This window comes from Anabrus simplex, chromosome 9, assembly GCF_040414725.1.
Source record: "Anabrus simplex isolate iqAnaSimp1 chromosome 9, ASM4041472v1, whole genome shotgun sequence".
In the NCBI taxonomy this organism is placed as follows: Eukaryota; Metazoa; Arthropoda; class Insecta; order Orthoptera; family Tettigoniidae; genus Anabrus; species Anabrus simplex.
The window spans coordinates 144,092,011-144,118,227 of record NC_090273.1 but is presented as its reverse complement, the minus strand read 5'-3'; the positions used below and the strand labels follow the sequence as shown (position 1 = coordinate 144,118,227).

At 38.7% G+C, this 26,217-nt stretch overlaps 1 protein-coding gene across 2 annotated transcripts; it reads left to right on the top strand.

The window, feature by feature from the left end:
* The first annotated feature begins 2 nt into the window (after positions 1-2).
* Positions 3-23,755, top strand: LOC136881103 (F-box/LRR-repeat protein 20). 2 transcript variants are annotated; one of them, XM_067153733.2, is made up of 3 exons: positions 3-212; positions 4,620-4,763; positions 22,308-23,755. In XM_067153733.2, exons 2-3 carry the CDS (start codon positions 4,734-4,736, stop codon positions 23,751-23,753), a joined length of 1,476 nt encoding a protein of 491 aa, XP_067009834.2. In that variant the 5' UTR covers positions 3-212; positions 4,620-4,733; the 3' UTR covers positions 23,754-23,755. The 2 variants fall into 2 exon arrangements, with proteins under 2 accessions (XP_067009834.2, XP_067009833.2); XM_067153732.2 differs by having other exon boundaries at positions 3-515.
* The last annotated feature ends 2,462 nt before the right edge of the window (positions 23,756-26,217 follow it).

Here is a 26,217-nt window from a genome sequence, read left to right as displayed (position 1 = left end):
TGGAAAGGGGAGGGAAGCAAGGCAGAATTTATTTGGAGTTTCGGAGTGGGAGAGCCTGGGAACAGAGTTGGTCGAGTTAAGATAGAGGGTATGATGGTTTGGTTCAGTTCAAGAACTGAACAAGGGGAAGAGACTAGAAATATAGCTCATTGCGATGGGCTGAAATGCGCAGTTGCTTCTTTCAAACGAGTGGTTCCCTATTATACAAATTTGTAAGTAGCGCTTTGAAGTTGCTTACTACTGAGTAGTTCGTTATTGTGTACCTCGCGTGTGAAATGTGAATGTGTACAAAAGCCTTGGTCAGTTCAGATAGTCTGTCTCCGTAATGTTGACAGTTGCTTTTTTTCGCGATTTGCAATATTTAGCTGAATGTTTTGTGTTCTTCATGGTCGCGAGAAGTGCGAGCAGTAGGCCTATGTTATAATTGATAATGATCTGTGCGCAGTATGTGACATATGGCTTTGTTACTGAAGATTAAACTGCTTTTCTGTGGATCCTCATGGCTAATTATTGAGGTAGGCCTATAGTGCAGTCTGTTTTATTAAAAGAAATGACATGAACTGTTTCTCGGTTCATGTGTTGTCATACCATTAATGTTATGTTCGCTGCCTACGAGATATGACTGATCACGTAGGCAACGTTATATTTGTCATTGTTATGTGATGACAGTTACTGTACATAACCTCACTTTTTCTTATGTAGGCCTATTTTGTAATCTACTACTCAAGTCTTTTTCTTGCTTTATTTTGTTTTTTGTCTGGTTTAGTCTGTATCCCCGTACTAAGAGACTGAATTGGGGGGTACTGGTAACAAAGCTGATTAATACATTCTTAAAAACATACAACAGGCCATGAAGGGCTGTCACTGGCTCTTATTTGGTTAATCATTCTCTGGACACATCAATGTAGATGTGTAGTCTAATTTTACAATTTCAGGTGTTTGAAGTCTTGTAGAATTTGGTCTACATGCTCCATTCATCTCTTTTTAGCATTATAGAGTTTTCATAAAAAACACAATTGTTATGCAGTTGATTTTTTTGTTTTATATTATCAATTATTTATTGTAACATTAGAGAAATTTAGAATATGGTTAGAAATAATTTCACAGTCACAAATTATAAATCAGAGTATTTCCAATTGCTTTTTCATTTGCAGTTCACACTGAAACGAAAACTTTGTTGGCTATTTTGTAAACGTAGGATCATAGCTATGAAAACATGTTACAACTGCTTGGACGAAGTTACAGCTCCAAAATTACTACAGCTAGTGCCAAATCAAGCCATATAGAAACATGAATGGAGCACATAACAGGACGAAGACAATGACGCTCTTGCTTGTTGCTTGTAGTTATAGGGACGTAACATCTTGGTCATCGGCCCAAAGATAAAGACAATGACAGGTCAGCATCTCTCTATCTCTTTCTCTCTCTCTCTCCCCCCTCCCTTTTGATGAAATTGGGGAGCAGAAACAAGCTCTTTGGGGACTGAGAAGAAATAGATGTGGAAGATTTGAAGTTAATGAGGAGAAAACGTATCTATTGGAAGACATTAGTGTATGAATATTCGGAAATTATCTTTATTCCTTTTTGTTTCATATTTGTCCTGGTCTTGTTTTCTACTGCCCTCTCTCCTGGAGTGGACCTCTTATTCTTTTTGCCGTATTGAGTGTTCCATTCATGTTTCTATCTTTCTTTATAGGTCTCAGTTTGCTAGTAATGGATTATGATACCCAGTATATTATGCTTTGCATTACATTGTGTATGACCATAAGACGTTAATATACTGGGTGGTCCACCAGCCCCTTGCAATCCAGTTTTATGCATCGTTCACATTTACTACAGTTCTGATAGACATCGGTCCCTCTCCCGAATACCAATATAATACCATTATAAATGGTCCGTTATTGGACATTATACATTTTCCAGCTAACTCATTCCTGGTTGCCAGCGTTTCGCCCTCCTGTGCTAGGTTGGGCTCATCAGTTGGTACCTAGCACCCCTACCAAGACGCTGGCTAGTGCATACCGTGAAGGCCACTGCGTAGGCTACTTGGAGCCACCGGCAGTGCCAATGCACTATGAGAGACTTTGTCTCTTTACCAAAAATTGATGCCTATGCAGTGGCCTCCATGGTATGCACTAGGCAGCGTCTTGGTAGGCGTGCTAGGTACCAACTGATGAGCCCAACCTAGCACACAAGGGCGAAATGCTTGCAACCAGGAATGAGTTAGCTGGAAAATTTATAATGTCCAATAATGGACCATTTATATTGGTATTATAAATTTACTCATTCGGGACAAATTTTTCAGATTCCCTATGGTAATCAAAATCTATATCACCCTCTCCCTAAACCAGGGTAATATAACGAGATGTGTGTTTACGTGCTAGAAGACAGCAGGAATCGTGAGCATCACTATTAATTCATTATGGGTATCGTGAATGAACCCATAAAACAAGTACAAATACGCAGAACATGTGCTTTAAAACAGGAGGTGGACACACAGACCGGGGCACGGTACTTTATAGGCTGGGAAGGGGGCACTGGACGTCAAGTGTTGCAGTAGCTCACACGCAAGCAGGCTGAGAGATATGTGATAGTGGACAGTGCTCGAGGTAGGAGGTTCGAATCCCACATAAGAACTTTAACAGCCAGTTGCCTGGGATGTGGTAAGGTTGCATACTCGATAGCTTCCAAGGACTGATTTGTTTATTTGACCCTGTAAAAGACCTTGTGTAGTGTAGCATTGGATATGGTGCTGTGTTGGACGAGGATGTGGAGGTGATAATCTGTGGCCAGTATTGGCTGGGAGGTGGACTGAACAATATACTATGCAAGTTGACCGTGCGGTTGTACAGAAGTGTGCTAGCAAGCTAAATTAACCGTGATCGCGCGAGTTGGCTGTGCGGTTAGGGTCGCACAGGTGTAAGCTTGCATTCGGGAGATAGTGGGTCGAACCCCACAGTTGGCAGCCCTAAAGATGGTTTTCAGTGGTTTCCCATTGTCACACTATGCAAATGCTGGACCTGTTGCCTATTTAAGGCCACGGCCGCTTCCTTTCTGCTCCTAGCCCTTTTCTAACCCATCGTCGCTGTAAGACCTATCTCTGTTGGTGTGACGTAAGCAAATTGTAAAAAGTAATACCTGTTGCTCGTCACCATTGAATTTATATGTGTAGAAAGAAGAGGATTGTGGACGAACGTGAAGGAAAATGAAAACATAGGACTGTTGACAGACTCTGCGAAGACTTTTCTTCCTCTACTAAGAGAAGGTAGTTCTGACTCTCGCTAGGAACTCTTCAATCCTGGAACTGACAACTTTCAAAACATACGTGATGATTATGGGATTGCTTCTAGCCCCACAGTCTATGGTTAACCAGCCTACCCGTTACTGGGAGGTGAAGGTATGCAATACTCTGTCAGCATGAAGTACACAATTTAGGAATGTGAATCTTAGAAATCTTACCTTGTATAACAAGTAGGAGAGAGTTAGTGGTGATGGTTATTGTTTTAAGAGGAACAATGATGGATTTAACTAGGGGCGCTGTTTACTAACGCATGCTCCCAAGTTATGAGCCCCTTTATTAGTCACCTTTTCATCAGGCAGGGGATAAGTGGATGTATTCTACCACCTCCATCCACAGGGAGACATACAAGAGAGAGAGAGATTGTCTATGGTTGTAACCCACCTATCAGCCCCTCGAATTATATTTACTTCTATAGCAAGATATTGAGCCACTGCTATTGACTGAAATTAATTAAATATCATACTTGTCATTCCCAGAATTCAACCTGGATGGATTTCATTACCAAGTAGGCTTACTGAACGGTAAAAGCTCCTTTTCTTTTAGCAAGATTATTGGTCTGATACTGAACAGTCTGACCATGCGTTGCCTCGCAATAGGCTGAACAGGTGTCGCTTGGTAGGTCAAGTAAACCGTTCTGTATGCTTGGAAATATCCTTGGGATAGAAATCCATTTAGCAGCCTGCAGGTGCTGACACTGCTTTCTCTGTGCACTCCACTGTCTCATAGCATTGACCTTTCATTGTCAATCAGAGGGGACTGTAGGCAGGACGTGGCAGAAACTACCCCACCACCTCGGTGAGCTGAACACAGTGAGGGCAAACATTAATGTGTTGAAGAATGGGTGTTAAGTGCACAATGCATGATAGATCTTTTGTGGACATAATGGTGAGCTTTTAAAGTTTTTCCGAGTTTAATAAATTCAACCAAATTCACCTTTCTGCATTCCATAACTTACCCTGTGGACAACACTGTATTTGCTTTCTTTTTTTGTGAACAGATTCTTTTGATGCCATTCCATGCTCTGCCATCTTTTTTTTATGGCTCATGATGGAATGAATGAAATTGGAAGGGTTTGGGTTTGAATCTCACTGTTGGCCATTTTTGTTCTGTAGTTAACATCTCTTCAATATGTAGCCTACTGAACATGACCTAATATGTTGAAAGTGTACCTTCGACTGCAATCTGGTCTTAAAAATTAAATATTCAGTATACTGATTTTGGTAATGATGCTTCTGTCCTCCATTGTAAGTATATTGTTTATAAAATATTTGCTTTAGGTCATCTTTTTACCGAATGGTGTTAATTATTTATGTTCTAGGTCATTCAGTATGGATAGTCCTGGAACCTAATAACAGAAAATAATGGCAGTTCAAAATCGACTGTTGATATTTTTGGACAACTGGAACTAAATGAATTGTGGTATTCTGCAGTGATGATGGAGACTCTAACAATGGCAACAATTGTAAGTTTAATTTTAAGTAATATTAAACAACTTTCCTTATTTCCATTTGTGTGTGGTCTTCCTCCATGATCCTTCCTCCAATGATATTGAAAGTTGTAGTTATTGGCTTTGTGTTCCACTAGCTACAGTGAAGGTTTCTGTAGACATTGTGTGCCAGAAAATTTACCGACATGAGGCTAGTGTATTTGAGCATCTTTAAATATAAAACCAGAGAGACCAAGCAAGTTGGCCGTGCAGTTAGGATCACACAGCTGTGAGCTTGTATTCGAGAGGTAGTGGGTTCGAACCCCACTGTCTCCAGCTCTGAAGATGGTGTTCCGTAGTTTCCCATTTTCACACCAGGCAAATGCTGGCTGGGGCTGTACCTTAATTAAGGCTACGGCCGCTTCCTTCGCATTCCCAGCTCTTTCCTATCCCATCGTCGTCACTTGAAATAAGACTTGTAATAAGACCTATCTTTCGGTGCAACGTAAAGCAACTAGAAAAAAAAAAGAGTCAAAATCAAACTCTTCATTTAGGCTGAGTACTGTCAAAGCCACTCAGCGTAGCTAGAAGAATGCTGGACATTTCCGTGTATTGTAAATAACTACTGTATAACCCATTTGATAAATCACAGCTTGTGGACACCTGCAGGAACATTCTTTTTTACTTCAGTTGCTATCACTTGAAGGTGATTCTACATTGCACAGTAGCACAGGCAAGGTAGTGGGGGATGTGCCATCTCATTGCAGACTGTACACAAGATAGGCCACCAGTGTGTGTATTGGTACAGTCTGTATTAAAGTATCTGGTGCTGACTCACACAACCTGCAAATTCAACACTGCTAACACTTGAAGTACTTCATATGGAAATATATAGCCTTCCTTAATGATGTGTGCAAACTAGAGTAACCCACAAAATGACTCGCTTTGCTGTATTTAACTGTGTTGGTAATGGGTAGTTTTGCCAAAGTGTTATTCACCGTCTAGGGAACAATGACATCACCTTAGAGAAACATATCGATGGATGTTATACGTTCTCAGAGCAGGAAAATAATTTATAACATGCTAAAATTTATGAACAAGTGAACACGGAAGACCTGATATATGAAGTTGAAAATATCCCACAATTTGGAACGCTTCAGTCGATGAGTATGGAAACAAAGGTGAAGGGCATGGCATATTGAGGTTCTTCCCCCAAGTTTGATGACAAAACACCAGCAAAGAGAAACTAGATAGGTAAGAGTTTTCCTTATATTTTACATACCGTTTGTTAATTTGTTACAAGAAAACTCAATTTAGCAAGACAATTCTGTAAATTATAGAGTAGGCTATATTCAGAAAATAGTATTTCATTCATTATTTGCTTCAATTATTTTTACTGTAGTGATAAGTTTTAATCATGTTGGAGATGTAGATGGTAAACAAGATAGCAATAGAAAGATAAAAGATCACTACTTAATTAGTGTTATTAAAAAGAGTCCATTGGGAAATAAAAAATGATGAAACACATGTAAAGTACAATTGTATTTTTGGTTTCCATCTATGATCTGTATAGTACTGTAGACACAGTACTTATGTCTCTGAATACGATCCATTTGCCATGAAACTGCACCTTCCTCACTAACAAAGTAGGCAAACTTGTCTCGTAAATTGCTGGCAAGCCTTTATGTAAGTCTTGAAGCAGGGTCCATTTCGAACAATCCATCTACTGTCAAAGTATCTTCGATTTGAACACCATCCCTCTCTCACACAAAATTATGCAAACCACATCACACTTTCATTATGTTCTCTATTAGTGTGGTGTCAAACATTCAGTGGTCTATGGAAAATACACCATTTATTTGCAAGTATTGTTGTGACCGTAAGGGATGTACAACAGGCTGAGGACTTGGGTTCGGAGTTCTGGGAGCATATAATCAGATTGGCAATTTGATTAATAATTATATTCTAAAAACCCAGAATATTCACACAATGATATATACAATAATACATACAACACAAAATCTCTGACATCAATTACCCTTCTTGACTTCAGGTCTCTGTGAAAGTCTTTAAGTCTTGTTCCTAGTACACACAAGAATACTTATAATACATATATTTACTGTTGAATACTTAACTACGGAGTATAGCTGATTCTTGTACAGCTGACGTCTTCACTCTTCTCTTCTTGTCTTCTCCTCTTCTGCATAGGTATCCCTGGAACTCGTTACTCTTCACGGCGACGTGAATTCTTCCAATTACAATTGAGCTGCTAGTCTATAAGCTGATATACTAACACCTACTTTGACAATTGCTGTGTGGAGAATCTTTGTGATTGTTCAGCAACAAATCACACTCAGTTCAAGAGCCTGATACCCCTCTATCTTACTATCACTTTACTGCGTACTGCGACTGAATGCTAAGTCTACCAGCACTCCAACAGTTCTCCCTAATTAACTATTCACTCTTCTGCGCATACTGCCTGTCGTCGAAAAGCCTCCTTCGAGGGATGAAAGTCAAAAAGCCTCCTTCGAGGGATTACAGTCAAAAAGCCTCCTTCGAGGTCCGTGAGTCAAAAAGCCCTCTTGTTTACAAGTTACCAAGTCTTATAGTTTCTTCTATTCTTTCTCGAATAATCCCACTGATTCATATACCACCACCACAAGTCACTAGTTCACGTCATGACTGCACTGTTCTCCGATTGGTTCTCTGGCATAGAACCACCCAGTCACGTTGCATTACACACATTGTTCCAGAACACTTTGGAAACTGTTTCTACGACTCTTACACGTGACTCTGTATATTTCCAACCCAAAAGAAGTGCGTATTCTAACTTGCACAATGTTTCACAATATTAAGACACAAAGCTCTTGGCTTACGAGCTCCCAAAGCAACATCGAATGTTCTAAGTCCTTCCTTGAAATAGTCTGTTTTTTCTCTTATTATTATTACTACTGTCATTTATGAATTGTGAGTTCTGAATATACACAAACTTTCCTATAATTTCCCTTCATATATACATGCGTTCATATGCCTGCTACTTTTCAAATCACAGGCCTTCTACCCTGGAGTTCGCGGATTCGAATCCCAATTGAACCCGTTCGCTCTCTCGTTAATACGCGGAAGGCGCGTCGTGAGCCGCCGTTCACGACAGTATTCCAAAGGTACATTCAATGTACCTGTGTGCCCTTGAAAGTCTGTAATTAAAGACGCGTTTCTTTACACTCAGAAAAGTGCCCGCATATGGTCACAGTATATTACAGGAAAGACCAAATCCCTTATCAGCTACAAATACAAAGGGTTGACTCATCAAATCCTGTGTACAACCTCTGTGGTGGAGGAATGTTCAGGGTCCGTTTTCAAGTCCCTTAAAGAACACTGTATCTTTAAACACAATTGAGTCTGATGACTTTCTATATGCACCTATATCGATGAACACAAACTTGTATGACATGTCACACAAAGCAATTAGCAGAAGAGAAAAAAGTTTTTGTAATTATAGTACAAGGAGCCACTGTGTTCAGGCTTGACAGCTTTTATATGTTTGCCATCTAGTGCTCCCAGGCAGTGTGGGAAATTCGTCCTTTGGTAAAACTGAGCTGCAGTCTGTAACCAGAATCTGTTACTTCAGGAAAACAGATTGGCTTCACTCGCTCTCAGAGAGCTTTGCAGACTTGTCGTATTATACAAGCATATATTGTAACATACATGTAAGTTATGCAGGGTGCAAAATCAGAAAGAAATGGTGGGGGGAGAAGGATCATATGGCTTAATTACTAATGTTTATTTCAGGCAGTACCCAGCGGGGGAGGGGGTATATAATTCCCCTGTAAGTAAATTACCCCCCCCCCCCAGAAAAATGTAACTTTTAGATTTTTTGTATGAATTCTGTTGTTATAACAAGGATGATAAATATTGGAAAGTTATTCCCTATGATTTCTATATTATATATATTAATTGCTGATGTTTTTATGAAAATATGTACAGTAAAAACATGAATTTCAGCAATATGTACTTTACATTTTCCTCATTATTTTATAATTAAAGAATTCCACTCATCCCCCACCCAGGGCAATTTTAGTGAGGGGGCGAACCTTTAAAATAAAACCCTCCCTTCTGCCCCCCCCCCCCTCACTGTTTTGCACCCTGCATGTACGTCATTGGAATCAGCTGATACAACACACACACGAGCGCTTTTATCTAAGTAGTTTAGCAAACCCACTGCACGTATATAGCTTTGTCGTGTCCGCCCCAGTTCGAGCTCAGGACTCACTCTTCCGAGGATCGAACTCGTGACCGGGAACGTGGGAGGAATGGTGTCGCCGAGACATGCGTTGATGTTATGGGGAAATTATGAGTTAATATTTATAACTATGTATGGCAGTGAGGCCAAGGTATTATAATAATAATAATGGGAAAAGATTTAAGGTAAAATTAAGAACCATATAGGTCTTAAGAGTTTTGAAGGCTCACAAATGTAAAAAGCAACAAGTTGTGCATTTAGAAGAATGGCTTGGTCGAAGTAGGGTGAGTCAAAAAGCAGGAAGCTGCACCCTGCTGAAATGCGTAGTACGTCTCCAGAAAAGGTGGAAAGTAGGTGAATGGAAAGAGGCGTTTTCGTTTTGGGGTGTCTGAAGACAGTTACCATAGGAAGAGAACTTCGATTGCCTTCTAGAAGGAGGGCGTAATGTAGAGAGGGTATAAAACAGGGATACACACCCTAGTCGAGGCTTTTTGGAACAATACAATTCTACTAGGAGTGCGAGCGGAAGCTCTGTCTGTCAGGTCTCCGATAATAATAATAATAATAATAATAATAATAATAATAATAATAAGGTTCGAGTCTGGACTTAGAATACTCACTACTGAATTTCGACCATGCCAAGTCTTCAATGTTATTGATATTCGAGGTTGAGAAGAAGCTTGTAAATACTGTATATAATTCTATATATTCATCGGTCTACAATTAAAGAAGGTTTTTGGGAAGCAGAGGACTTCGTCTCTTTACACGTAGCAAATCTCCCAAGCCCATTGAAGTAAAACTCCCTACCGCTCGGGGAAACAATCTGATTATTCATCACTACTCGTTGTGGCAAAACCTGTGTCACGACAGCGTAAATGTATTTTTTTCAGCTGCTGTTATTCAGAAGAAGTGGAAGAGTATTCGCAGCTGCTGTACCAGAGAACTTCAGAGAAAGAACGAGAAAAGTGGTTCAGGAGTAAGTGAGCGGAAGCAGTATGTATATTTCAAAACCTTACTTTTCTTGGAAACGGTGTCGAAAAGGACCTCAAGTAGCATGGGCGATGGAGATGTTACAAACTCTACTGTAGAAAATGAAGATGCAGATATGATAGGGCTGGGTATCCAAAAATCAGATGACGAGTCTGAGAATGTCAGCTGTAGGCAGTCGAAGAAAGGGAAGACCAAAACACGAGATGATGAACTGCTTGAAGTTCTTAAAATTATTCACGAAAGTGGTACATCAGATGAGAATGATGAGGATAGTGTGTTCCTGCTTTCTCTCGTATCAGAAATGCATAAGGTTCCTGGTGAAAGAAAGCTGCCACTAAAAAGTAGCTATTTCTCGAGGTCAGGGAATATACCTACAATGACAACAGTCAATATCATACCAAGGACTACCCAGGTATACAGGATATCCACAACCAAGCACACATTATTCTGGCCAGTATCCAGCATTTTTGGCAAGTCACAATCTTCTACTGAATTGTCCCCCTCAGATCTACAATACCTCTCTAAAATACCCAAATTCTGCATCTACGATGGAAACCATAACATCACTGGCATCTTCTGAAGGCCAGATGAGTGATTTTGTGCATTTTGATAACTAATTTGACTGGGTAAAGTAGATGTAATTTTGTTATGGTTATAATACATTAATGCATTAAAATGGACAAGGCACAACATGGTTCTGTTCCTTTTGTTAATTCAAAATGGCCAATAATTGTGAGAACAAGACTATTATTGGAAATTATGCCTTACCTCGAAGTTACAGCTAGCTTCTCTTCCGGTGAAATACTTTTCCTCATCATTCTGTCAATTCCTATAATATCGGTTGTTATATAACTCAGAAGTTTGTCAAATTATGATTTAGATACCTGGAAGTAATTAAAAAACTTCCTTTCGTCAGCACATAGATTGGTAAACAAAGTGTGGTAAAAACCACTCTCCAGTCTTCCTGAGAGCATAGGATGCACTTGCATTGCTCTTGCCCTATGTTTATTTCTCTTTTTCTTTTGGATTAGTAAAGTAAGCAGAAGCAGTTCCTCACTCGTAGATACCATTTTATCGACTGGCAATGGGGAGTTTAAGACCTGTTTTCCGTACAGGCGATCGGCTGCTGCCACTAGTTGCCTAGTAGTAAAGTTGTAAATAGTACATTTATCACACCGAGGCATGTCCTCACTTAGGCCTATTTCAGGAGAAGAAATTGAGGAACTTTTGGATTGCTTTGAAGATGTAAGTGACTCTAATTTTAGTGAAAGTGATGATTATGATGTTTCTGAGTCTTCAGATACATCGAAAGTTTCTCTGCACTGGGCATACCTTCCTGCCTTGCGATAAGAACTTTGCTGCAAGCGAGGTAAAAAGAAGAGTTTTGAAAGTGTGCATTCCATTTTTAAAATATTTCCTGTTGTAACTGTTAGGTTCTTCACCCTGTCAAAACTAATCTATGAATAACTACCAGATAAAGGAACAATTCAAAATAAATGGCATGTTTTGTTCTTGAAAGAACGTCATCAGATTCTATGAAAACACATTTGAAAATATTTAAAAATGGATCTTGAAATTTGGTCCTCATCTTAATGAAGTCCTCACTTCTCTCCAGTCCAGCATAGAATGTAATTATCACAAAAAGTGTATCATCCTTTTTAGTGGAAGTATGCGATTGCAGATGCATTTGTAACCAGAACATTTTCAATAGTTGAAATGGAAAACAAAGACTTCTAAAACTTTGGCCAGATTGAACGTGTGATGGTGAAAGTTACTGAAGTTAGTGTATGTGGTTAAAATTCAGTCAGACTGTTTGGCTGAATGGTCAGCATGAGGCCTTTGGTTCAGAGTATCTCAGGTTTGATTCCTGGTCAGGTCAGCGATTTTAACCGTGTCTGATAAGTTAGTCTGTCTTGGGGACTGAGTGTTTGTTATTTTCCCATCGTTTTCCATATTCAGACAACACACCTCACTACCAACCACCACAGGAACATGCAATAGTGTTTACATTCCTCCATAGGGTTGGGTCAGAAACGGCTTCCGGTCGTAAAAAAGGGCCAAATTCACATTTGCCACACATTTTGCACCGCAGCCCCACAGGCCTGGGGAAAAGCTGTAGGAAAAGATGATGATGATGATGATGATGATGATGATGATGATGTGGTTGAAATTCACCAGAGACGAACCTCTTGGGATACTGGTTTGAAAATCACACAACTTTTGACTACTTTCAAATAGAGAAAGGGAATGCACAATATTAGCTACCACATCTATCGGGACATTTATGATACATGTACTCTGATGTTCTTCTCATTAAAAAAAAAAAAGGGAAAGAAGGAGGACCTTGGAAGACATGGCAAAGTATCTTGATGCAGAATATCACAGTATTCACTGAGAGTTGCCCACTGACTAATAAACTCCATCTGAAACATACTCATTGTGATAAATGTCTACCATACTATGAGTATTTGTACATTTCTGTTAATTTTATTCCATCATTTAATGATTTTTCATGGTGATTTTGAATGTTAGGGTGTGCCAGGATACTTGCTGATGTTATTTGAGATGCGTAATGAAACGTGATTATGGATTTACTTAAATGATTATTTCTTATTCATGTTTTATTTCAGTGATAACTGTATTTGAGTGTGTTGTTTTAAGGAAAGATTTCAGATCAGTTATAATCTTCAACTGATCCTCAGATAATGGTAAGTTACGTGAATGTAAAACTTTAATATTATATCAAATTTTACCACAAAAAATAGTGTCGATTGTAATCTTATTACTGCTTTCCTGTTGTGTTGGAGAATGAACTTGTGCGTAATAAGTGTCTACATGTGCAGGCGTATCGAAGCTCTCCAGCCTTTTCAAGCTCAATTGTGTAAACAACTGCAAGGTATCACGAGTGTGGAGGAAATCCAGAATAAGTGCACTTCACAGACCAGGAAAAGCTACAGACCCATTTCATTGCTGTGTCATCTACAGGGTGGCACACAAAATGTCATACATTGAAAATGGTTTATAAAATGTGTCCTTTTGTGAACAGAAACCTTATTTCATGCGTGATTCAACAGACAGCAGCACGTCACTCATGCTTCCAGATATACAGTACGACTGACAAAGGGAGGTTGACATGTGAAGAGAAGGTGAAAACATTGTCGTTTGATGCGAAAGCAAAGAGAGTAGGAAAGGTTTTGTGTTTGTTTTGGTATCCGGTGGCCTTCCTGCCAGCAGACGGTGTAAAGACTGGCAGTATCATGGAGAGAAAACCCATGAAGCCGGTCTGCTCACCAGAAAATATTGCGGCTGTGGCTCGGAATCCATCCAAATCCACCGGAACTGCCTGTGTTCAGCTGGACATCTCTCATCAGTCAATTCAGAGAATACTGCAGCCTGAGCTTGATCTTTTCCCATACAAAATGACACCAGTTCATAAACTAATAATGGCGCATGACAACCAGCAGCGAGTACAGTTTGCTGTGTGGGCTATTGCAGAAGGTGAACCCAACTGTACAACACATGGTTCAGTGATGAGGTATACAGTACTGTTTTTCAATGGTTCTCTGAACAAACAGTGCCTGGTTTTTGCCAAAGGAACAGCCTGATATTGTGCATGAGGTTGAAAATCATGGTGTGAAAGTGTGTACGGGCAGCAATATTGTGTCATGGAATTATTGGGCCAGTTTTTCTTCAGTGACACAGTCAATAGTGTGCGTTACATGGACATGTTGCAAAACAGTTTTCTTTCACAACTCTTTGCAACAAGACTACCATACATACATACATACATACATACATACATTATCATTATAGACTGTTATGCCTTTCAGCGTTCAGTCTGCAAGCCTCTGTGAATTTACTAAACGTCGCCACAATCCTCGATTTGCAACTAGTGTTGCGGCCTCATTTAGTTCTATCCCTCTTATCTTTAAATCATTAGAAACCGAGTCTAACCATCGTCGTCTTGGTCTCCCTCTACTTCTCTTACCCTCCATAACAGAGTCCATTATTCTCCTAGGTAACCTACCTCCTCCATTCGCCTCGCATGACCCCACCACCAAAGCCGGTTTATGCGTACAGCTTCATCCATCGAGTTCATTCCTAAATTAGCCTTTATCTCCTCATTCTGAGTACCCTCCTGCCATTGTTCCCACCTGTTTGTACCAGCAATCATTCTTGCTACTTTCATGTCTGTTACTTCTAACTTATGAATAAGATATCCTGAGTCCACCCAGCTTTCGTTCCCGTAAAGCAAAGTTGGTCTGTAAACAGACCGATGTAAGGATAGTTTCGTCTGGGAGCTGACTTCCTTCTTACAGAATACTGCTGATCGCAACTGCGAGCTCACTGCATTAGCTTTACTACACCTTGATTCAATCTCACTATATTACCATCCTGCGAGAACACACAACCTAAATGCTTGAAATTATCGACCTGTTCTAGCTTTGTGTCACCAATCTGACATTCAATTCTGTTGAATTTTTTACCTACTGACATCAATTTAGTCTTCGAAAGGCTAATTTTCATACCATACTCATTGCACCTATTTTCAAGTTCCAAGATGTTAGACTGCAGGCTTTCGGCACAGTCTGCCATTAAGACCAAGACTACCAATAGAGACAAAATTGTTCATGCAAGATGTAGCTTGTCTGCGCACAGCAAATGATGATCTGGACTTCCTACATGAACATTTCAGGCCCATGTGATATTCCACCGATATCTTGGAACATTTTCAGTTCGACTCAATCTGGTCACCATATAGCCCCGATTTTAATCTGTGTGGCTTCTTCCTGTGGAGTATTTGAAGGAGATAATCTACTGACACAAACAATAAACAAGCGGCCGTTCTGACCTTTTTCCAAGTGTTGAGCAAGAAGGTGTGTCGTAGAGTGGTCACAAACATGCATGTTCGTCTCAAAGTTGCTGTACGCCGAGAACATGTGCTGCATACTAATCATGCACATTTCATTGAGTGTTGTAATGCCATTTTTTAAATTAAATGTGTTGTAATTAAATATTCTATAAACAATTTCCAGTGCATGACATTTCGTGTGCCACCCTGTATATGTCACAAATCATACATCTGACTCAGTGCATTGAATAGTTCTGAGAACTGGAAAATCACAGAGGGTGGCATTCATCGATTTAACTGCGGCATATGGCATATAATAGTTTCAGGTTTCGTATTGACGATAATGATCAGAAGATGTATCTGTTTGTCTACCTATTCAATACTTTTATAAATGTAATAATCTCTTTCGATTATTTTACATGGATATTAGTACATGTTTCCGCTCTTTTGAGCCATCCTCAGCCACTAAATCTTCACAGTTGGTTAAGGTATAGAATGCATAACCTGTGTGTTGTACATGGTAAAAATATTTAGACCTACTTAAAATTAACATCTTAAAACATTGAAGTACATGAATGAGTAAACCCTGAATGCACTTGAAAGGAATGTTATACAAACATGATGTAAAGTAATTTTTCTTTTAATCACTTTTTAATCAATAGTTTACATTGTAGACATGATTATAAGCTTTTGGGCTTTTGCCGTGTCAGAAAAAAAGGTGAACTTATTTGTTTTGTAGAGAACTTTGCTCCGCATCTTCAGAAGAAAATATTTTTGTTTTCTTTACATCTCCAACTCTGTTCCATTCTTCTATCCTGTCAGTCTTTCATTGGACATAATTCTATTTTTCATCTTATTCTTTTTTTTTTTCCTACCACATGATCTGATGACCTTGCTGTTTCCTTCCTAACGCACATTTGAGAGAACAGAAACATCTTATTTGGAGCTAAGATGATGTAGTCATCTCCGATCGGAAGGCTAGCTCATAGTGAGCCATCTAGTGACAAACGAGAGTACCACTTACTATAGACCAACTGTAAAGTATTCATAAATTCAAACCTTCATTGCTCGTGACCAGACGAGATTTTCTTCTGAAGTTGCGGAGCAAAGTTCTCTGTGAGACGTAAAGATTTTCACCTTGTTTCTGGCTCTGCAAAAGCCCAGAAGCTTATTATGTCTACAATTACGAGCCTTGAAAGCATCAGTCTAAATAGTTTGCATTGCTTCTGATATAAATAAATAAACCTGATTACAGTGATGCAGGTTTTTTTTTTTTAAGAATTGGCTTTACGTCGCACCGACACAGACAGTTCTTACGACGGCGATGGGATAGGAAAGGCCTAGGAGTGTGAAGGAAGCAGCCGTGGCCTTAACTAAGGTAAAGCCCCAGCATTTGCGTGGTGTGAAAATTGGAAACCATGGAAGATCATCTTCAGGGCTGCCGACAGTGGGACTCGAAGCCACTATCTCCCGAATGGAAGCTCACAGCTGCACGCCCGTAACCACACGACCAACTCGCCCGGTCAAGGTTAATTTAGTTTGCTAGCACACTTCTGTACAGCTTCCATTGATCACAACAGCTAACTCACTGCATGGGATCTGCTACGGCTTGACTTATTATACAGAGGTTGTTTCGTAAGTCATGACAACTGAAAGTACATTGTTTGCCAGGCTGAGTGGATCAGACGGTTGAGGCGCTGGCCTTCTGACCCCAACTTGACAGATTTGATCCTGACTCAGTCTGGTGGTATTTTAAGATGCTCAGATATGTCAGCCTCATGTCAGTAGATTTACTGGCACGTAAAAGAACTCCTGCGGGACTAAGTTCCGGCGCATTGGTGTCCATAAACCATCAAAATGTAGTTGGTGGGACTTAATAACATTATTATTAATTACATTACGTTGTTTGAAAACCTGTGCCACACAATACTGAATGCCACCAACAGACGGTGTCTGTGTACATTGGTGATAACAATACACAGAACTGTTAGTGGGCTGCCATCCTGAAAATTGCTTCTCTTCATGGCAGAAATGCTCGTCAGTGTCATGTGGAGCTAAGTGAAGCGATTAATGATAGGTTTTGCCTTTATCAGACTGTTGAGGCTTTCCAATATAAATAAATAACAACTGTTGAACTGTTGCAGAGTGGTTGTCCTGTGTCTGCACCAACACAGGGGTGTCGGTGATTAACAAAGACAGGTGTTTGTTCGATTGTGCAGGAATTATCCACACATCTGAGAGTCGAGTGTGTTCAGAGTTTTACAACAGGACTTGCAGATGTTGAAGATTTGTGTACATTATGAAACAATGATTTCTGTAGATTTATCTTCCGATTGCTCCTTGCTTGTTGCTCTTGTATGACGACCCGACTTGGTGCTAGCACTGAGAAGCTCATTCCATTGACCTTCAAACACACAAAGTGGATTTAACTTACATCACTGCTGATTCTGTATTGGAAGACGTAACACAGTTCTTACGACTTCTGAAACGATCCTATTACCATCATCCTAGGAGATCACTCATATCTTTACCGCAATATCTAAAATCTTCACCCTGTTCTTTTTTTGTATCATTCAATCCTCATTTTTTTCTTATTGACCTAAATTTAATTGTGAAAATGCTTATATTCATGCTACATTTGGCTCACTGGTATTGACGTTCTACGATATTTGTGTGCAGCTTTTGGAGACTACTTTTAGAGCCTTGTTAGCTTTCATATTAACTCTTACAGTGCCAAGATGCCGATGCATCGACACTTACATTCTGAAATCAGATCAAAAATTAGATGTATGGCTTTTCAGGCGTTTGCTCTATTAACCAGCATTTCGCCTTAGGTCTGACACGAGTCGTCAGAGTGGGATGTGTCAGACCCTACCCACTGATGCCGGGGTGTATGCAGGTGATTTTTGATCTGATTTTTTATATGCTCTATTGGTGGAAAAATATCTAATTCCCTCCATTGGAATTTAGAATTTCCACTTACATTCTGTACGAAAAATGCCAGGATGCCGATTCGATCGGCATCCTCTTATAAGTGGTGTAGTTATGCAGTAAGGCGCTAGATTGTGCCACAAATCAATTGGTAAGAAGGTAGAATGTTTGTAATTCCTTATGTTATTAGATGGCACTGACATACCTTCATTTTTGCTAGTTTACTCATCCATTGTTAGTGTATGGTCTGTGAGCGCTTGACGTCTATGATCCAATATGGCACCCTCCTTGTTTTTTTATGCTCACGTGTTGTGATTTTTTTTCAACAATTTTACGTTCTAATTGACGCATTTGAGTTATTTATCATAATATATTAAGTTTATTATTGTTTCTACTGTAGTTATAGTTACTTAGCAATTTATTTAGGCCGTTGTAAAGTTGTAAATAGTACATTTTATCACAAGAAGGCATGTCCTCACGTAGGCCTATTTCGAGAGAAGAAATTGAGGAACTCTTGGATTGCTTTGAAGATGTGACTCTAATTTTAGTGAAAGTAATGATTATGATGTTTCTGAGTCTTCAGATAGTGCACCAGAGAATGATGGAGCTGTGCCATTGGCTAATGGGCTTACAACAGCTCCTGCAATGTCAAAGAGTGATAGTGACAGTGCTAATGAAAATGACAGTGACAGTGAATTAGACGATTCTTGGACTGAATGCATATTCCCAGAAATTAATGTTGTCCATCCCCACCATTTTTATGAAATCCCAGGCCCAAAACATGTACTTCAACCTGATGGTCCACCCATAGAATATTTCAGTCTGTTCTTTAAACTTTCATTCCTGACACTATTAGTAACAGAGACTAACAGATATGCTTCACAATCTATAAAGAAATATCAGAATAAACTTTCACCCATATCAAGGACATCCAGCTGACACAACACTACAGTTGAAGAAACGAAAGCTTTCTTGGCTTGCATACTGAACATGGTACTGAACAAAAAAAACTACAATTGCTTCATTCTCCCGAAGTTCACCTTGGGTTAGGCACATGTTTGTCAGAAATAGATTTCAGCTTCTGTTGAAATTCTTTCATGTTGCAGACAGTAGAGGCCTTGCTGCTCTAATGAAGCAAATTATGATACCTGTGGAAAATTCCAGCCTGTTGTTGACCATGCCAATCGAGTTTCAAGGTACCATTTCACTCCACATCAGCAAGTATCTGTTGATGAAAGTTTGGTGGGGACAAAGAATCACACAACACTCATGCAGTACCTGCCAAATAAACACCACCACAGGTGGGGCATAAAACTTTGGATGATATGTGATTCAGTAGAGAATTACTGCTTAGGATTTTATGTGTACAGAGGTGCAAAATGTAAAAAAGATGAAGACAATTTTGCAAAGCATGGTTTAGGGTACTGTGTCGTATGGCACCTGCTCACTGTAGGTAATTATTTACAGAAAGCATACCGTGTGTTTATTGACAATTTCTTTATGTCAGTGCCATTAGTGAAGGATTTGTATAAAATAGGGACATTCATAACAGGAACTGGGCGATGAAACAGAAGTTTGGTGTTGGGGATAGAAAATACTTGAAGTCAGGGCCTATGTTAGTTATGGCTATAGGGAAAAGAAGAGTCAAAGGATTCCTGTCCTACTGACTAGTGAAGGTAGGGCTGCTGATAAAACTTTCACAACTAAGTACCATGGTCAACAAAAAGAAATTACAAAACCAGAAGTGGTGTGTAATTATAAATAAATACATGGGGGGGAATTGATACTAGTGATGTTGTACACATACCTTGATGAGAGGAAAACTGTAAAATATTGGAAGAAGGTAACTTTCAACATTACACAAGGAAAAGTTTGGAGGAGCTCGACGCCCCATGTCAAGACTGGCCTATATATTGAGACTTTAGGAAGTGAGTGGTTTGAACATAAGCAGTCTGATGTGGTTTCACCTGGCAGCGTGAGTGATGTAAATGGAAGTACCGGTACTTCTACTAAAGTGCAAAAACTTCCTAAAAAAACGGAGCCTAACACACACTCTCTCTCTCTCTCTCTCTCTCTCTCTCTCTCTCTCTCTCTAGTAGGCTTGATAGTATATCATCAGCAGTTCTCATATAGAAACGTGTGGTGTGTGAAATCAAAAAGGCGTACATCAAGAACAATGTGTCGCAAATGTAGCAAAGGCCTGCATCTAGATTGTTCTCCAAAATATAAGTTTGGTATGATCACATGAAGTTTATCATGAAATTCTGGTGGAGGATTTTGTAATAAATTAGGCTGTTTAAATTCATTTTATTATGGATATCAATTGATTTTGTATGTTTTTCTTATCTGCTGAACTGTTCTGGGGTAACTAATAATGCTACTAGGCACAGTTCTCTCAAATGATCGCTATTACTCTCCTAAATTCATAAAATATTAAATTTTTGACAGGTTACACTGTTGGTGTCTTTCTCTCTACAAGTTCCGTGTTTTGGGGAATTAATTCATAAATTGGAAAGTAGGCCTGCTTTAACAATATAAATTGGTATATATGATCCCAGATAAGAGTTAAGATTAATTATCTTCACTTAATCACTTTGCATTTAGTGTACAATGTGCTAATTCATTTCAGATCATGTTTTTCCTTTTTTTAAATAACAAAATAATTATTTTTTTGCGCACGGTATTCTATTATTTTAAGTTTTTAAGTTAATATAAGTTTAGTATGATCCACTGATCTCTATACATGGATCGCTGATGGCAGGTCTCCGCTGCAGGAGAAAGTACGCCAAGTTGAACGCGTACCCAACCTCGAGCTCTCCTTATGGGGAAGCAATGATAATATAGTCAATTTTAAGTCGCAATTAATGGCGCATTGGAATAATTAAAAATATAGAGACATGTTCACTCAAAGCATAAGGACATTGGGATCACTGACATGTCATTCCGAGGTCAGTAAATCTCCGGGATAGCAATAAAAATTAGTGTATAATAACGGCCGGCAAATATTAACTTAGGTGCTGAATACATGCAATTAGCGATCAGTAACACAATACGAGTGAAAACCACGTCTCTGCACAATATTTAAAAATGAAATTTACCGTTGGTCTTTATAGCTACTGTTGAGAGTGAAGGAGATTTTCCTATTGTGTATGTTTATCATGAACTCAAGGGAGACTTCATTAGTTAGTCTGAACATAGAAAAATGATGAACTCTTCTCAGAAGAACTCTTAAGGTTTCACTTTACTTTTTCCTGCCTGCTGGCTCTTCAGAAATGTGTGCGCGTGTGTTTTGTATTCAGGAATCATTCAAGACAAATATTTTTGCACTGCAAGATGTGTGGTTAAGGTTATTTTTAATATGTATAACTTTTGCTTTCTCAACGATTCATTTGTTTCTATATTCGTCCCTGTTTTTATCTCCCTGTAAGATGTGTATTGTTTAATGTAACGCCTTGTGTAATATAAATGCCTACATGCTGGCCTATTTCCCACATTTTGGCTGATGATGACGCCAAACAGCGTCGAAACTAGTTCCAAGTGCAAATACATGTTATAAATAAACTATAACATTTTTGTATTGAAAAGGTGGACCCTTCTAAGTTTTCCTATCTTCCATTTTCAGTTCAATACGGACAAAAATGAAATTCTTAGTTTTAAAAGAAAGATCCATATACGCCGTGAACACCAGGCTGAGAAAATAGAGACTTATCTCAATCCTCTTAACTGCTTTGAGTCAGGCTGAGTGGCTCAGTCAATAGAATTCTAGCTTTCTGTTGGCAGGTTTGATCCCGGCTCAGTCTATTGGTGTTTGAAGATGCTCCTGCGGGACAAAATTCGTGATGTTGGAAAGTAAGGCATGTACTAAGTCATGACAAAGGGTGAGGGATAGAGGAGTAATACGTCTTTAAAGAACCTCACCAGGCAAGTTTGCCGTGTGGTTAGGGGCGCACAGTTGTGAGCTTGCATCCGGGAGATAGTGGGTTCGAACCTTACTGTCAGCAGCTCTGACGATGGTTTTGTGTTGTTTCCCATTTTCACACCAGGCAAGTGCTGGGGCTGTACCCTATTTAAGACCACAACCACTTCCTTCCCACTCCTAGCCGTTTCCTATCCCATCATTGACATAAGACTTTGTAATGTAAAGCAAGTTGTAAAAAAAAAAAAAAAAAAAAGCCCATGGTCCAGGTGGCTCAGCGGGTAGTACCTCAGTAAAGGCCCCCTATAGTCCAAGAAAATGTTATGAAATGAGCATATAATGTTAGTATTGAGCAATAATACATGTTGCACATGACCTCTTGACACCTCCTTGGTACTTCCTTCTTCCAGATCAAGTTTCTTATACTGGTAAATTGCATTTCCGTGTTGTATCCGTTTAATCATCTTCATGTCCAATCCAGCATTAGTTCACTTCCCAAGTTCTTAAAGCTTTCCACAATTTCAAGATCTTTTTATAGTACTATCACCTTCTCTTTGTTAATAAAAGATTATTCATCTATTTGTGTGCTATCCTGTAGAATTTGTCCGTAAAAGTCTGTATGAAAGTAATGAAATTTGTCTTCTCTTTCAGGACGAAGAAATTAGGTCAAGTGATGAGGCACAAAATTTCACTGCAGTTCTTCCAGAAGAATTGCTAGTAGAAATATTTTCATACCTGAGTTTTGAAGACTTGATTAATTCAGTGCAGTTTGTTAGTTCTCATTGGAGGGAAGTGTCGTATGATCCTCATCTGTGGAGGGAGAGGGTCTACTATCCTAAGCAGCAGGACACTGATAAACAGATCATAGAGATCTTGAAGAAGACACCAAAGTTGCGGATTTTCATTGCTGATCAGCGACCTGTTCATTCTTCAGTGCTGTATACTTTGATAGATAATTGTTCTGATCTTCGGACACTTATTTTGTGTCGTCACCAGAAACTTAGTTTTCGACTTATTAAGAAATTAGTGCAACAGTGCCCTAATATTGAACAACTCTTCCTCCCTAACAGAATTTTAAACGAAGCAAAGCTAGCTCAGGCTATTGGACAGTTCAGTAAATTGAGAAATCTGTCTGGTGTTGTTTTAGTCGATCCTAGAACATCAGCTTTTCTAAAACCAATAGCGGATGGCTGCCCTAATCTTCAGCATGTGGATCTTACGAGTATGGTGTGCACCTTCAGTGATCTTAGTTATCTGTTATACAAGAAAAGAGAGAAACTTCATACTTTAGGTTTAAAATTGTTTAGTAAAGAAGGCAAGTGTACTCTTCCGTTACTAGCACATTGCCAAGCTTTAAAAACCCTTCATTTAGACTCGTACGGTTCTCTAATGGTGGATGTGGGATTTGACTCGCTACAGAACTTATCCACTTTAACCACGTTATGTTTACAATACTTAGAAGGTACAGATTTAAATATCATATTAAAACTTTTTGAAAATATGGCTATGTCCCAGCTGATTGAACTCAGTATTATGTACTATGAAAATTATGAAGACAGACTGGCTGATGTTATTATTACCAACTGTCCTAGGCTCAGGAGATTCCAACTTGTGCAGTGCACCAACCTGAGCGATCAGAGTCTCGAAAATTTCTGTCACCTTCGCGATCTGCAATCTGTCCATCTGGATACTACAGACATTACAAGTATTGGTATAGAGTACCTCAGTAACTGCAGAGAATTGAGGACCTTGGCCTTAGTGTGTTGCGAGAAACTTCAAGAATCCTCCATGGCTCTTATGGTGAACTTCGAGAACCTACAAGAGTTAACGTTGGATTATTGCAACATTAAAGGGTTGCCATTGGACCTGATACCTTCAAAACTCAAGCATTTACAACTTCTTAGTATTAGGTGCTGCCTCAATAAAGACAGGGAAGCTGTTAAGCAACTTCTTAAAGAAATGCCTCATCTAATTGTCACAGATGGTATGAATGAATGTGAACAAGAAATGATTGGATTTAGGCACGAAATGTCTGGTGATAGTAATCTTGGTTTTATGATAGAAGATGCTCCCTACTTCTATGAAATACTAAATTGAAGTTGTTCACATTTTTTATCATGAGTGTATATACTTTAAATCGCCATCGCTTTTCACAAATTCAGAAATAAAATAATCTTGGTATCTGCTTTTTCCCTGGAGACTTCAATCAGACTAAAAGCTGTAAATTTTTGTACTGCTAGTTGTGTAATATTTATGACATAATTACAAATGTTCTCTTATACAGTATTTATTTTTAATAATGACTTAGAAACCATCAGTAATGTGACGATGATGAATATTCTAATATTCATCCTTCATTCTTTAGAGTCTTTTTTTCATGAAACATTACTGCTGTGTTCCTTAATTTGTGACTTATGGTAAAAATGTTGAGTGGATGGAATATTTTTTGATCGCTAACTAACCACTCTCATGTTCCCTAGATGACTTTGTGATTATCCTTTATTATCTAATAAAATATGCATAAAATAAAATACTTAATCACCACATGTTGTGGTACCACTTTGTGATTGTTATTCTTATTAAGTTAAATCTGATTAAAATCAAATACTTAATCGTTGCACTTTATGGTGCCACTTTGTGCTTACCCTCGGGTTTTCACATAAAATATTACTGTTCGGCAATCACCTTGTAATTAACCAGAAATTCTAATACTTTAATTGGTGGTGGGCGCCAGCTACAAATAAATGTAACAAGTATAGAGCGAGACTCTTGAATATCTCCAGGGTATGGGGTAATAGCTTACGTGACAGCATAACCTAGAATAGGATATTGTTTGGTTCCAAACTAGAATTTTAAATAAGTACACATCATTCTTTTTACAACATCTCAATACAAATTATAAAATATCACTCTCTTTAAATTTCAGAGTTTTATATTATAATTTCAGTATTGCAGCAAATCTCACTATTTCGTTTCAAAATTTAAGAATATAATTTGTTTAGTATCAAGTGCAGTTAATTGTTTTATTTCATGGTAAAACAGGTAATCCCAAATTCTAGTTGGGACCCAAACAACAATATCTTTTTTCCAGGACCTATTCTAGGTTATTCTGTCAAATAAGCTATTACCCCATACCCTGGAGATATTCAAGAGTCTCGCTCTATGATTGTTACATTTATTTGTAGCTAGTGCCCATTACCAATTAAAGTGTTAGAATTTCCGGTTATTGTATGTGTAATCAATCAGTTTATTACAAGGTATTTGCCCAAAAGTAGGGCACATTTTATGTGGAAACCCGAGGGTAAGCACAAAGTGGCACCACGTAGTGCGGCGATTAAGTATTTTATTTTATGCATCTTATATTATAGTAATAACCACAAAGTGTCACCACAACATTGGGGCTCAAATAATTCAGAACTTGTTCTGAATAACAGCATACCCTAGGTTGATTTTGGGGAGAATATGCACAACTAAGCCAAATGAATTATAACCGGTAAATTTTGAGGAGTGTAATTTTGTGTTACATATTTGTATTATGGGGGCATGTCAAGGGAAGTGAAAGGGGAAATCAATTTGAGATCGCGTACTATTATTAGAGAACCAAAGATGGACGAGGATGACGATATCAAGTCGCGTAACGAGGTTATTGCTTCTAAGGAAATCCAAGGTGACGTTCAGAATAGGGAGTTGATGGCCACGATCGAAGGTTCTGAAGTCAGTCAGAAAATTGCAGAAGTTGAAAAGCACACTGAAACTCAAAAGGAAGTCGCGGGGGGATGAATTTAGATCTTTTTAATTTGCTGATGTCCAAAATGACCGAGCTCAGCGAAAATGGTAATAAACAGGTTAACTCTATAAGTAGCAAAATGGAAGAAGTAATTGGTAGTAGCAACAAAAATTGTAAACAGGTCAATAGTAAAATAGTGTGATCAATAATAAAATAGATGGCTTAAGTGAGTGACTAAATATTGAAAGGGATACTAAGATATTAAAGGTAATTGATCAAATATATAAGTTCGATAAAGAGTGAGCTGAAATGGAGTTGAATTGGAGCAATCTTCATACTCAGATCGAGGAAGTCAAGGGAACATGCACAGAGAACAGTAACAACATCGTACAGTTAAATAGTAAGATTTCTAGTAGTCGGGAAGAAATTCACGAGATGGTAGAGAAAAGATTAGACAAGATCCACAATACAGTTCGGCAAGATACGAGGGAATATGTCAGTAGAGTAGAACAAGTTGAAAGAAAAATTGGGGAAGTCAGTGAACTACGGAACAAACAGGAAACTTTGTCACAGATGGTGACAGATAAAGAAGAAAAATTACAGGAAGAATTGAGGATAATAAAAGAGAATGCTGAGAGAGTAGTGGAAGAAAAAGTTTTGTATTGCCAGAGGGTACAATGGCAAGAATTTAGAGAATGTCAGACTGCAGAAGAAGTTGTAGTAACGAGTAGTTTATTCAGTAGGGACCAAGATTTACTTAAGTTTTCTGGAAAACAGTTAAATCCTATGGAATTTGTAAAACTAGTCGAGAAAAGATTTTCAAGTAAGTTGAGG

Bases quoted from the DNA above. Each gene is read 5' to 3' on its own strand.
- LOC136881103 (XM_067153733.2), top strand. From the start codon at position 4,734: ATGATGGAGACTCTAACAATGGCAACAATT. The intron at 4,764-22,307 runs GTAAGTTTAATT...CTTCTCTTTCAG, and splicing joins CTCTAACAATGGCAACAATT to GACGAAGAAATTAGGTCAAG.